Genomic DNA, 12,242 nt, shown 5'->3' with positions numbered 1-12,242 from the left:
CAACTCATTGAAAACATACATTTTTTTGAAGTGAAAAGTTGGTTGTGGAAATACATTGGTAACATATGTATTTTTGTGTGCAGGTTTTAAGTGAAACCAAGTTTATTTTGGACTCAGTTGAAGTAAATGACTTGTTTGTTTGGCAGGTCAGAAATAAGCAGTGTTTTCAGTATTGACTGTACAGATACACAGACACATGTTTTTCCAACATGCTTTCATTGAGATTATTAGACATCACAGATTCACACTTAAGAGATAATGGCTACGGTGACTTTGCTAGAGATACACATCGATAACGACTAGGATATATAATCATAATAGCCCAATCATTTCAAGATACCATGTGACATGCAGCTCACCTCGATCCCCTCCTTGTTCAAAGCGTACTCGTCGAAGTTGAGGATGGCTGTCTTGATGGTGCGGGGAGGGGGGAGGACGGTCAGCCCGATGTTGATGGCATTGCTCCGTTTGGAGTCCAGGACAATAATCTCTTGTCGTTTCCCATCCACTGCTGTTTTCTGAGTAGAGATACACAGAAACAGGACATTATATTAACAACAATAAAGTACTAGTATTATACTATACAGCGCATTCAGAAAGGTATTCAGACCCCTTCACTTTTCCCACATTTTATTACATTACAGCCTTATTCTAAAATGCATTAAATTAAAAAAAATCCTCCCCAATCTACACAGAAAACCCCATAATGACAAAGCGAAAAAAACAGGTTTGTAGACATTTTTGCAAATGTATTATACATAAAATCAGTCCAGGGATTCCATAAAACTCTCAACATAAAAATACATCATTAACAAACGACGGTGAGATCAAATGTTGAAACGTTCAGAACTAGAGAGTCTCAGTCACAATGGATCAGGGCCAGGGACCAAAACTGTGTGACTGTAATACTGTACATGACCTTTTATAGTAGATCTGATCTCCCTGTGCGGAGGGCCTCTCTACACTATATCTAGCTACATCTATATTTATATACAGTGCCTTGCGAAAGTATTCGGCCCCCTTGAACTTTGCGACCTTTTGCCACATTTCAGGCTTCAAACATAAAGATATAAAACTGTATTTTTTGTGAAGAATCAACAACAAGTGGGACACAATCATGAAGTGGAACGACATTTATTGGATATTTCAAACTGTTTTAACAAATCAAAAACTGAAAAATTGGGCGTGCAAAATTATTCAGCCCCCTTAAGTTAATACTTTGTAGCGTCACCTTTTGCTGCGATTAAAGCTGTAAGTCGCTTGGGGTATGTCTCTATCAGTTTTGCACATCGAGAGACTGACATTTTTTCCCATTCCTCCTTGCAAAACAGCTTGAGCTCAGTGAGGTTGGATGGAGAGCATTTGTGAACAGCAGTTTTCAGTTCTTTCCACAGATTCTCGATTGGATTCAGGTCTGGACTTTGACTTGGCCATTCTAACACCTGGATATGTTTATTTTTGAACCATTCCATTGTAGATTTTGCTTTATGTTTTGGATCATTGTCTTGTTGGAAGACAAATCTCCGTCCCAGTCTCAGGTCTTTTGCAGACTCCATCAGGTTTTCTTCCAGAATGGTCCTGTATTTGGCTCCATCCATCTTCCCATCAATTTTAACCATCTTCCCTGTCCCTGCTGAAGAAAAGCAGGCCCAAACCATGATGCTGCCACCACCATGTTTGACAGTGGGGATGGTGTGTTCAGTGTGATGAGCTGTGTTGCTTTTACGCCAAACATAACATTTTGCATTGTTGCCAAAAAGTTCAATTTTGGTTTCATCTGACCAGAGCACCTTCTTCCACATGTTTGGTGTGTCTCCCAGGTGGCTTGTGGCAAACTTTAAACGACACTTTTTATGGATATCTTTAAGAAATGGCTTTCTTCTTGCCACTCTTCCATAAAGGCCAGATTTGTGCAATATACGACTGATTGTTGTCCTATGGACAGAGTCTCCCACCTCAGCTGTAGATCTCTGCAGTTCATCCAGAGTGATCATGGGCCTCTTGGCTGCATCTCTGATCAGTCTTCTCCTTGTATGAGCTGAAAGTTTAGAGGGACGGCCAGGTCTTGGTAGATTTGCAGTGGTCTGATACTCCTTCCATTTCAATATTATCGCTTGCACAGTGCTCCTTGGGATGTTTAAAGCTTGGGAAATCTTTTTGTATCCAAATCCGGCTTTAAACTTCTTCACAACAGTATCTCGGACCTGCCTGGTGTGTTCCTTGTTCTTCATGATGCTCTCTGCGCTTTTAACGGACCTCTGAGACTATCACAGTGCAGGTGCATTTATACGGAGACTTGATTACACACAGGTGGATTTTATTTATCATCATTAGTCATTTAGGTCAACATTGGATCATTCAGAGATCCTCACTGAACTTCTGGAGAGTTTACTGCACTGAAAGTAAAGGGGCTGAATAATTTTGCACGCCCAATTTTTCAGTTTTTGATTTGTTAAAAAAGTTTGAAATATCCAATAAATGTCGTTCCACTTCATGATTGTGTCCCACTTGTTGTTGATTCTTCACAGAAAAATACAGTTTTATATCTTTATGTTTAACGCCTGAAATGTGGCAAAAGGTCGCAAAGTTCAAGGGGGCCGAATACTTTCGCAAGGCACTGTATATCCCTCCTGCTTTCAGTTTTGGACCATCTCAGAGTCAGTCGAGTTTAAAGTGACGGAGAAAACTTTATGGAAGACAGGCTGCACCTTTGATGATGTTGACAAGATACTAGAGGGAATCCATCACATTCCATCATTCTGTCTACTAGCAGGTCGGGACGACAGGGTTGACCTACAGTACATTTAAGACAGTCTGGTTTAAATCCTGCACAGCATTCTTCAATAGTTTGAAGCAGGAGACAGCGTGGTGCGGGACGTAGTCAGAACGTCACCATGGACAGCAGGGTTACGCCCCAAATGGTACCCCGTTCCCTATAAATGGCACCCTATTCCCTATAAATGGCACCCTATTCCCTATAAATGGCACCCTGTTCCCTATAAATTGCACCCTATTCCCTATAAATGGCACTACTTTTGATGCTGTGGATGAATGAAGCCTGAAGCATGAACACGGGGCTCCAGCTCAACAGGCTCAACGGACAAAACCAAAACATAAACACCGAAAGAAACTAATTATGAAGAGAAAACATAGTTTCCTCTATCAGCTTCGAGAATCCAACCAGAACAGACAACATGCAGGTCAGTCTTTACCAACACGGTGAAGCTGGTTAGTGTTGTTCTGCTGAGTGTATACAGAACAGACAACATGCAGGTCAGTCTTTACCAACACGGTGAAGCTGGTTAGTGTTGTTCTGCTGAGTGTATACAGAACAGACAACATGCAGGTCAGTCTTTACCAACACGGTGAAGCTGGTTAGTGCTGTTCTGCTGAGTGTATACAGAACAGACAACATGCAGGTCAGTCTTTACCACCACGGTGAAGCTGGTTAGTGCTGTTCTGCTGAGTGTATACAGAACAGACAACATGCAGGTCAGTCTTTACCACCACGGTGAAGCTGGTTAGTGCTGTTCTGCTGAGTGTATACAAAACAGAAGGTGTAGTTAGTAGATCCACACCTGATGTCTAAACCTATGTGCTCTGGAGGAAGAGGACAAGTTGGAAACATCTATGGAGCTGTTTCCTGGACTAGTCTTAGTCTGTGTCCGGGAACCCGCCCCTAAATGCTTTAGGTGACATCATTTCACAAATGGATTTCTTGAGAAAACCCACATACATTTCCTATACGTATAAATAACCAAACCAGTCAACAAAGGTACCTTGGTAACAGGCAGCTCCTTGGACTTGGTTTCAAACAGGTGTTCCAGCTTGGACGTGTCCACTTTGACCGGCTCCAGTTTGGACCAGAGAGACTCTCTACAACGCTTGTGGTTCCTGTACTGGCCGTCCATGGGCCTTACCTCGTTCCAGAAGAGACGGATAGTCTTCTTCTTCTTTTGGAACAGAGGGGGCTCCCCTGTCCCTCGGCTCAGCTGGGGGGACCCCGGGTAGGGCTGGGTGGGTCCGGGGGGCATGAAGCGCGGGGGAGGGGGCATCATGCCAGGGACAGGAGGGGGCGGGGGGCAGCCGAACAGGCCCAGGGGAGGGGGAGGGGGCAGGGTGGAGAGACAGGGAGGAGGGGGAGGGATCATCAGGTCACTGGAGCCCATCAGCACACTGTCCACGTCTAAGATGTCCAGATCATCCTCGTCTGCCAGGTCTGTAAAGTCCATCTCTTTAATCCGCAGCTCCCTGGGGGCTGCCATCAGCTGGTCCCAGATATAATCTGACTCCTTCTTAGGAGGTAGGGGAGAGGAGGACGGGGCCGGAGGAGCTTTGTCTTTATCTGGTTGAAGCTGCCCTTGCTGCTGCTTCTCCAATGCCTCCAGCTCGTGAGGCGACACAAGGCTTTTAACAAGGTCTCCAAATTTCTCGGCCGCGGCCCTGACGCTCCCCTGGTTCTCCAGGTGTTGCACCTCCATCTTCTTGACGTTCTCCTCGCAGGCCTGCCTGCTGGCCTCCAGTGTAGAGATACGACTGGCTAAGCTGGCCACCGACGACCCGTCCTGACCCTCTAGCGATGACGTCTCCATCCCCTCTTTGCATTTCTCCGTCTGTTCTGTCTCTCCCGCCTTCTCTTCGTCCTCGTCGGCAGTGGTCTTGTTCTGGGCATAGAGCATGTCCAGCATGAAGCGCTTGCTGTTGAGGATCTTGCTGCACTGCCCGTTCACGTCTTCCTCCTTAATGCACTGGCCTAGAGGTGGACAAACACAAGGAGGAAGGGTGGATTGGGATTGCTAGCCTTCAGAACAGAATAGAGAGCAGATCTGTATATCAGAAACTGAAATGAGAACATGGGTGGAATGAAATATTCTGACATGAGTTGAACTTCCATGTCTGCCTACTGATGTACAGCATACGGAAGATTAGCAAGTGTTCCATTTACAGTATGGGCACAAATCACAAGCCATATGTTAAGTCATAAAAGGCCAAGTGTCCTAAAGTCTGCATTTCCTTCTGATGGGCAGCTGGTACCTGGTTCAAGGTTGCTGTTGACTTTCTCCTCCCTCTCCTCTCTCTCCAGAGTGCTACTGGCTGAGGAGATACTGGAGGCAGAACAGTTGTCCTTCTCATTCACTTCCTCATTCTGCCTCTCCTTCTCACTGAGGAGGACCAGCCTCTCCTCCACCTCCCTCTCCTCCGACGCAGCCTGCTCCCTCTCTCCCTCCTCCTCCACCTCTATCTCTACCACTTCTACATCTTCTATCTCCACCTCTTCTCCCTCTACCTCTACCTTCTCTTCTCCCTCTACCTCATTCCCTGACTGTCTCTCTTCCTCCTTACCCTCCTCCTCCTCCTCACTTTCTTCTTGCTCTTTACCCTGTGTCTGTTCATCTACCGCTAACTCCACTAGCTCTAGTACTTCCTGCTTGGACTCAACTTCAGCTACTTCCTGCTTCTCTGTCTGCGTCTCTGTCTCTGCCTGCTCCTCGGCTGGCGCCGGGGGAGTTTGGGAGGGGGTTTGGGAGGGGGGCTCTGTGGGTTCTGGAGAAGGTCCTGATACTATTAACTCTGGCGCTGGACTTGTAGTTCTAGTCTGAAGGTCACGGCTTGGCTCTACGTCTACTTCACTTCCTGGTAGAGAAAACAGGACCAAACAAAACAGAAAGCTCCTGTAAGGGTTTCGATTGTGTGCCTTTTCAATATTGTCTGATATCATTTTGAAATGATCTTGTTTATAATGTAAATACCATAAAATTGCTCTGTGACATTTAATGAATTACAATTATAAATTGTCTAGATTTTGGTCTGGAGCACAAGTCGTTAAGCATGTCAATTCATACTTCATTGAATGTTACAGGAAATGAATTAACAGCTATGATGACAATGTGTTTCGAAATTAGATTCGACCTCTCATTTGATCCCATTATCCCATTTTGGTGGGTTAGAACAACCACCCCAGACTAGCAACATCTAGTTCTCATGATATTCATTCATGTATCATCATAACTGAGTCTGTGAGATATTGAAAGGCTTGTCCCTCTATGGTCAGTGCTGTAGTCCACAGTCCACCACACCTCTTCCTGGCTCCTACTGTAGAATGTGAATGGAACCCCATATTAAGAGTTCCACGCCCTAGCGGCTGGCGCTACCACAGCCAAAACCACTCTACAATCACATACAAATCACTGGGGTATGCCTGGGACCTAACAGCTAGCCACTCACTACATTTCAAACCATCATGCAAAGCATTTTCCCACAGGCAGCTAAAGTAATGTCCATCCCATCCCAGAACATATTTGGGATTTAGCAACATACACTTACAGACACCTCATTCTGAAGCACACAGAAAAACAAGAATGAAATCCTTTTCTTATCAAGTCCTGATGATTTTTCCTCCCAACAGACAACATACAGCCATCATTAGTGCAGCTGACTCTAATTCCAAAGTGTGAGTGAATCACCCTCCTTGTGTTAATTCAGACCCCGGGAACAACAGACAACATACAGCCATCATTAGTGCAGCTGACTCTAATTCCAAAGTGTGAGTGAATCACCCTCCTTGTGTTAATTCAGACCCCGGGAACAACAGACAACATACAGCCATCATTAGTGCAGCTGACTCTAATTCCAAAGTGTGAGTGAATCACCCTCCTCGTGTTAATTCAGACCCCGGGAACAACAGACAACATACAGCCATCATTAGTGCAGCTGACTCTAATTCCAAAATGTGAGTGAATCACCCTCCTTGTGTTAATTCAGACCCCGGGAACAACAGACACCATACAGCCATCATTAGTGCAGCTGACTCTAATTCCAAAATGTGAGTGAATCACCCTCCTCGTGTTAATTCAGATCCCGGGAACAAATACATAAAACTTCTCTGGACCGATAATGATTGTTAAATGTTTGGAGAACGTTATGTTACTCTGATTCTGAGATGGGAGCTTTAATGTTGGTTAAACGTTTGGAAAAGGTTATTTACCCTGCGTCTGGGATGTCTGGGATGGAATGGTGCCAGCGTCTTCCGGAGAGGCGATGGAGGAGGGCGTGGCACAGCGGGGGGAGGCGGAGCGACTGGAGGGGGTGGGGCTCAGGCTCAGGGTGATCTCTGTGCGCCCCCTGGGTGGCGCTCTCGTGCGCTCTCTCTCTTTCTCATACTCCTCTGCTGCGAGCCTCTCAACGCACTTATATCTGGAAGAGGGAGTCCCAGAATATTATTCAAAAAGGATGTTACTCCACCTGTTTAGGTCTATTATTATATCATATCTATCTCATGGGGGTAGGAGAAGATTTCTCTAACCTCGAGGCTACTGCCACCCCCTACCAGTAATATACTGTATTCAGTTCCCTCACACTTCCTTTTCTGAAACAGTGGCCAAATGTCTGGGACTCTGTGATGCTTCTCGGATTTCTCCAGGTGCTTAATTGACACATAAATGTTGAAGATACCTACAGTGTCCTACAGCGACTTCTCCATGGGTCTGATAACAGTGTTTCATCTTGATTTAGACGTCACACACATAACCTAGGATTCCTGTTTTAAATAACACTGATCATACATATGTCTGGAAGGTGGTACATTACACATGCATAGCCTACCTTATCTGGACCGTATCCATGACCTAAAGCCAATTCCACCCCTCGTCCCATTCAGTTGTAGATGTCTTAATGCACAGCAGCAGGTTTAGAGGGGGCCTGACACCTATATTTCAGCCCAGAGGCTGAGCCTGACTTGTTCTACATCTGCTAACAATTCTCCTCAAAAAGGTTTCAAGGCATATTACTCCCTCATGTCAGAGTCTTTATGTTGTACTTATTACAGGAGAATGATTCTAGGATCTAGATTGAAATAGAGAACAGTGTCTATCTGAATGATTCTAAAATCTACATTGATATAGAGTACAGTGTCTATCTGAATAAATCTAGAATCTTCATTTATATAGAGCACAGTGTCTGTCTGAATGATTCTAGAATCTTAATTGATATAAACACTGTGTCTATCTGAATGATTCTATAATCTACATTGATATAAAGCACTGTGTCTATCTGAATGATTCTAGAATCTTAATTGATATAAAGCACTGTGTCTATCTGAATGATTATATAATCCACATTGCTAGAGAGCACTGTGTCTATTTGTATATTAGAAATGAAAGTAGACAACATACCTCTCTTCTCTGGCCTGTCTTGTCTCTTCCCTCTTGTCCATGTAATCCCGACTGATAATGTTCAAAGTATGTGAGTGTGAGAGAGAGAGAGAAAAAGAGAGAAAGATAGGGAGAGACAGTATGTGAAAAGAATGTGAGATCTATATCTTATTGTGCATATCAATTCATATTTGTTTTCATTCACATTCTATAGTACCTTTTTAAAAGACATCCTTAGTTAACCAATGGACAATGTGAATAGTTGTAGATACTGTGGGAGAGAAATAGTCTGACATGACAGAGGAGATACACAGACCAGAGGAGCTTTCCAGGGCTCAGTCTGACATCCAGGTCTTTATATGGCCATAGAAAACAAGTAAAAGGCAGGCCAGCAGGACTTTGTTTTCTGCCGAACCAACATATCCATGGCTGCACCCCAAATTGCACCCTATCCCATAATAAGTGCCCTACTTTTGACCAGAGACCTATGACCCAGTAGAGCTCCATTTGGGATGCAGACCATGTATCTCCTCCTTAGACTCACATCATGTCCCTGACTGATGACCATAATAAACAGACAGACAGACAAGTATGTCCAGTTTCTAAACATCTCCAACTCATCTGATATATTGTGGAACAAAGCTCAGACTCTTATTCATCCCAGACAAAACTCCATCACTCCAGCCGGTAACCGTACAGATAAGTGTATAAAGCTGTGGACAAAGTAGTTCTGTGTTTGATTCTGGTGAATTGGTTTGGGACTTTTAATGAGGGAACTGAACTGCAATGTAAACGTCAAAAGGACAATTCCATCTATGAGTAGTGTGATGTGATGCAGGTTGGGACTCACTTGAAGCGGGTCCTCTCCTCCCTCTCGATTTTCAGCAGTCGTTCCTCCCTCTCTTGTCTCCTCCTCTCTCTCTCTGCAGTCAGAGACTCCTGGTGTTGTCTGTAGGAGGAGGACAACAAGCTCCCCAGAGAAGGTCTGGGTAACCCAACAGAGGAAGACCATATTACTATTCCATTGGTCCTACTACGCTGGGCAAGCTAAAACAAGCGCACCTAAATGATTTGAAAGAAAATAAATAATATTTAAATCCGTGTCTGGAACTCATACACAGAGGTGGGGCTTGTTTCATTGATTGATTCATTGATTGGTTGAGTGCTGACCTGTCAGACTTGGAGTCCAGCTGTGGTGCCCCTGATGTGGCAAAGGTGCGGTGTACAGGGGTGGTGGGGGCGCTGGCAACACCCTGGGAGCGGTGTACAGGGGTGGTGGGGGCGCTGGCGCTGGCTACACCCTGGGACCTGCCAGGGAGCGCCATGACGTGGCCTATGTGTCGGCTGGAAACAACAGGAGGAGGAAACATTGTTATTCACGGTTAGAATTCCCAACACTAAGGATGTGTGCCTCAAATGGCACCCTATTCCCAATATAGTGCACAATGGGCTCTGGTCCAATGTATTGCACTATATAAGGGGCGGCAGGTAGCCTAGTGGTTAGAGTGTTGGGCCAGTAACCGAAAGGTTGCTGGATCGAATACCTGAGCTGACAAGGTAAAAATCTGCCGTTCTGCCCCTGAACAAGGAGTTAACCCACTGTTCCCCGGTTGGCTGTCATTATAAATAAGAATTTGTTCTTAACTGACTTGCCTGGCTAAATATATGTTTTTAAACATGAAAGATAAGGGATAGGGTATGCTTTGGGACACTGCCTCTGCCTGTGGAGGTCCTGAAAGGCAGTCGCCAGACACCCAAGACAAGCGCACAGCCAAGAGCAACGGGACTTGAGTGGGATTCAACTTAAGGGAGGAAATGACTGTACTCAAGAGCAGAGCTGACCTCTAAACAACCCTGCTGCTTTTTAAGGTGCTTCTTAATGGCTCTGTTGAATGAGATAGTGAAGCAGTGAGCGTTGCATTCCAAGAGGTGCTCAGCATGCAGCAGCAGGGTTCACTGCCATGTCATGGTGTGTTTGATACAGTTGGAAAGCACTGACACATCATTTAAATCTCCAGGGTGTTCAGGTCACCACTGTCGAATCACTAGGAATTCAGCTAAAAATAGCATTTAGAAATGTAGAAATGAGTTTCATGTAGAATTTGTTTCACTAAAGGGAACCAAATTCCCCTCAACCCCCCCTGAGTGTACAGTATCTAAATAGATGCCCTAAGATAGCAGAGGCTAGGTCTTACCTATAAGACTATAAGACTAGTGTTAACCTAGAGGCTAAGTCTTACCTATAAGACTATATGACTAGTATTAACCTGGAGGCTAAGTCTTACCTACAAGACTATAAAGCTAGTGTTAACCTGGAGGCTAAGTCTTACCTATAAGACTATAAGACTAGTGTTAACCTGGAGGCTAAGTCTTACCTATAAGACTATAAGACTAGTGTTAACCTGGAGGTTAAGTCTTACCTATAAGACTATAAGACTAGTGTTAACCTGGAGGCTAAGTCTTACCTATAAGACTATATGACTAGTGTTAACTTGGAGGCTAAGTCTTACCTATATGACTAGTATTAACCTGGAGGCTAAGTCTTACCTATAAGACTATAAGACTAGTGTTAACCTGGAGGCTAAGTCTTACCTATAAAACTATACGACTAGTATTAACCTGGAGGCTAAGTCTTACCTATAAGACTATATGACTAGTGTTAACCTGGAGGCTAAGTCTTACCTATGAGACTATAAGACTAGTGTTAACCTGGAGGCTAAGTCTTACCTATAAGACTAGTGTTAACCTGGAGGCTAAGTCTTACCTATAAGACTATAAGACTAGTGTTAACCTGGAGACTAAGTCTTACCTATAAGACTATAAGACTAGTGTTAGCACAGTGGCTAAGTCTTACCTTCCAGCACTAACGGGTGCTCTAGATGTATACAATACAGCTGTTTGGCTGCTGAAGGGAAACAGTGAGGAGAGAGAGAGGAGAGGGACAGTCAAGTACAAATTGTAATGAAGGAAAGAAGCATGCAAGGGTTAAACACAAAGAAAACGGAAGTCTGGAGAACGATTGACTGAAGGATTGTAGCAAGATACATGGTGATTCCAAGAAGCAAGAGAATATTTCTGCCCCTCCCCCCACCGACACGGACTCTACATACTCTTTAAAAACAATCAAACCTTTTTTAAATTCCCATAAAGCCCACAGTTAAAAGACCTCTACTTCCTGGTGGGTCATTAAGACTTGGATGATATGGGATAGGAGGTAGGGAGTGCTCTACTGTAGTCCTACACACTGAGGCACTTCTGGCCTGGTCTGTTCACAATATGGCAACACTACTTTCCATCCTATCTCTGTTGCTGCAGCTCCACACAACATTACAGACATCTAAGAGACACTCAAACGTGAGTTATGGTGCATTTTCATTTTTGAATTTTATTTTCTAGGCATGTCTGGGTTTAACTGTGGTGCAACGCCACAATGAAAGACAGATGAGCAGTAAATGTCAGTAAAACGTAGTGTTCTCAACTGGAGTTGCACATCTAGCAGCTGACTCAGTCAAGGAAATGATACGTCTTTGTTCAGATTCTTCTCTTTCTTTTTTCCCTGTGTATGCGTGCCATCCGGGATGGATGATAGAAGCAACATAAAATAAAACACAGCGGACAGGAAAATGTAGCAGCCTACTGGGCATCTGGTGTTAAACTATCTTTAAAAGGCCCAATGCACAAGTTTTTATCTCAATATCAAATCATTTCTGGATAATCATTAAGTACCTCACAGTGATTTTCTTTCCGTTCAAATTGTCAAAGGAAAGAGCAATTTGTCAAAGCACCAATTTAGCCAGGACTATCTGGGAGTGGTTTGAGTACGGAGGGGGAAACTGGAAACTAGCTGTTATTGGCAGAGAGGTTTGTAAATCTCTCTCTTATTGGTCTGTGGAGCCGGTTCAGAAGGGAATCACATCAGCAGATATTCCACCAATTGGATTCACACTCTACTTCCATTCGGTCTATTTAAGTTGACCAGTTGTACACATGCTTCCTGGATGCTGGACGGCACGTGAATGCACGTCTCTTGCTGTCGTTGTTGCTGTAACTAGCTGTTACTCACTATGCTTGCTGATTGTGATATCCCACCAC

At 44.3% G+C, this 12,242-nt stretch overlaps 1 protein-coding gene across 7 annotated transcripts in view; it reads right to left on the bottom strand.

Annotated features, from left to right (window-relative positions):
- Positions 1 to 12,242, bottom strand: part of fhod3b (formin homology 2 domain containing 3b) — a 230,504-nt gene that overhangs the window by 26,667 nt on the left and 191,595 nt on the right. For 4 of the 7 annotated variants that reach the window (XM_090221319.1, XM_090221324.1, XM_090221328.1 and 1 more), the window contains 8 exons: positions 11,005 to 11,055; positions 9,321 to 9,494; positions 9,001 to 9,135; positions 8,172 to 8,222; positions 6,986 to 7,194; positions 5,035 to 5,634; positions 3,780 to 4,753; positions 360 to 518 (listed from right to left, as the gene is read on the bottom strand). In XM_090221319.1, coding sequence (XP_090077445.1) covers positions 360 to 518; positions 3,780 to 4,753; positions 5,035 to 5,634; positions 6,986 to 7,194; positions 8,172 to 8,222; positions 9,001 to 9,135; positions 9,321 to 9,494; positions 11,005 to 11,055 — 2,353 coding nt within the window. The remainder of the gene's footprint in view (positions 1 to 359; positions 519 to 3,779; positions 4,754 to 5,034; positions 5,635 to 6,985; positions 7,195 to 8,171; positions 8,223 to 9,000; positions 9,136 to 9,320; positions 9,495 to 11,004; positions 11,056 to 12,242) is intronic. The other 3 variants (XM_090221332.1, XM_090221340.1, XM_090221349.1) reach the window with 1 other exon arrangement.

Source organism: Oncorhynchus mykiss, chromosome 3, assembly GCF_057628025.1.
Source record: "Oncorhynchus mykiss isolate SJ-2025 chromosome 3, ASM5762802v1, whole genome shotgun sequence".
NCBI classification, from domain to species: domain Eukaryota; kingdom Metazoa; phylum Chordata; class Actinopteri; order Salmoniformes; family Salmonidae; genus Oncorhynchus; species Oncorhynchus mykiss.
This window is presented reverse-complemented; position numbering and strand designations above follow the sequence as displayed.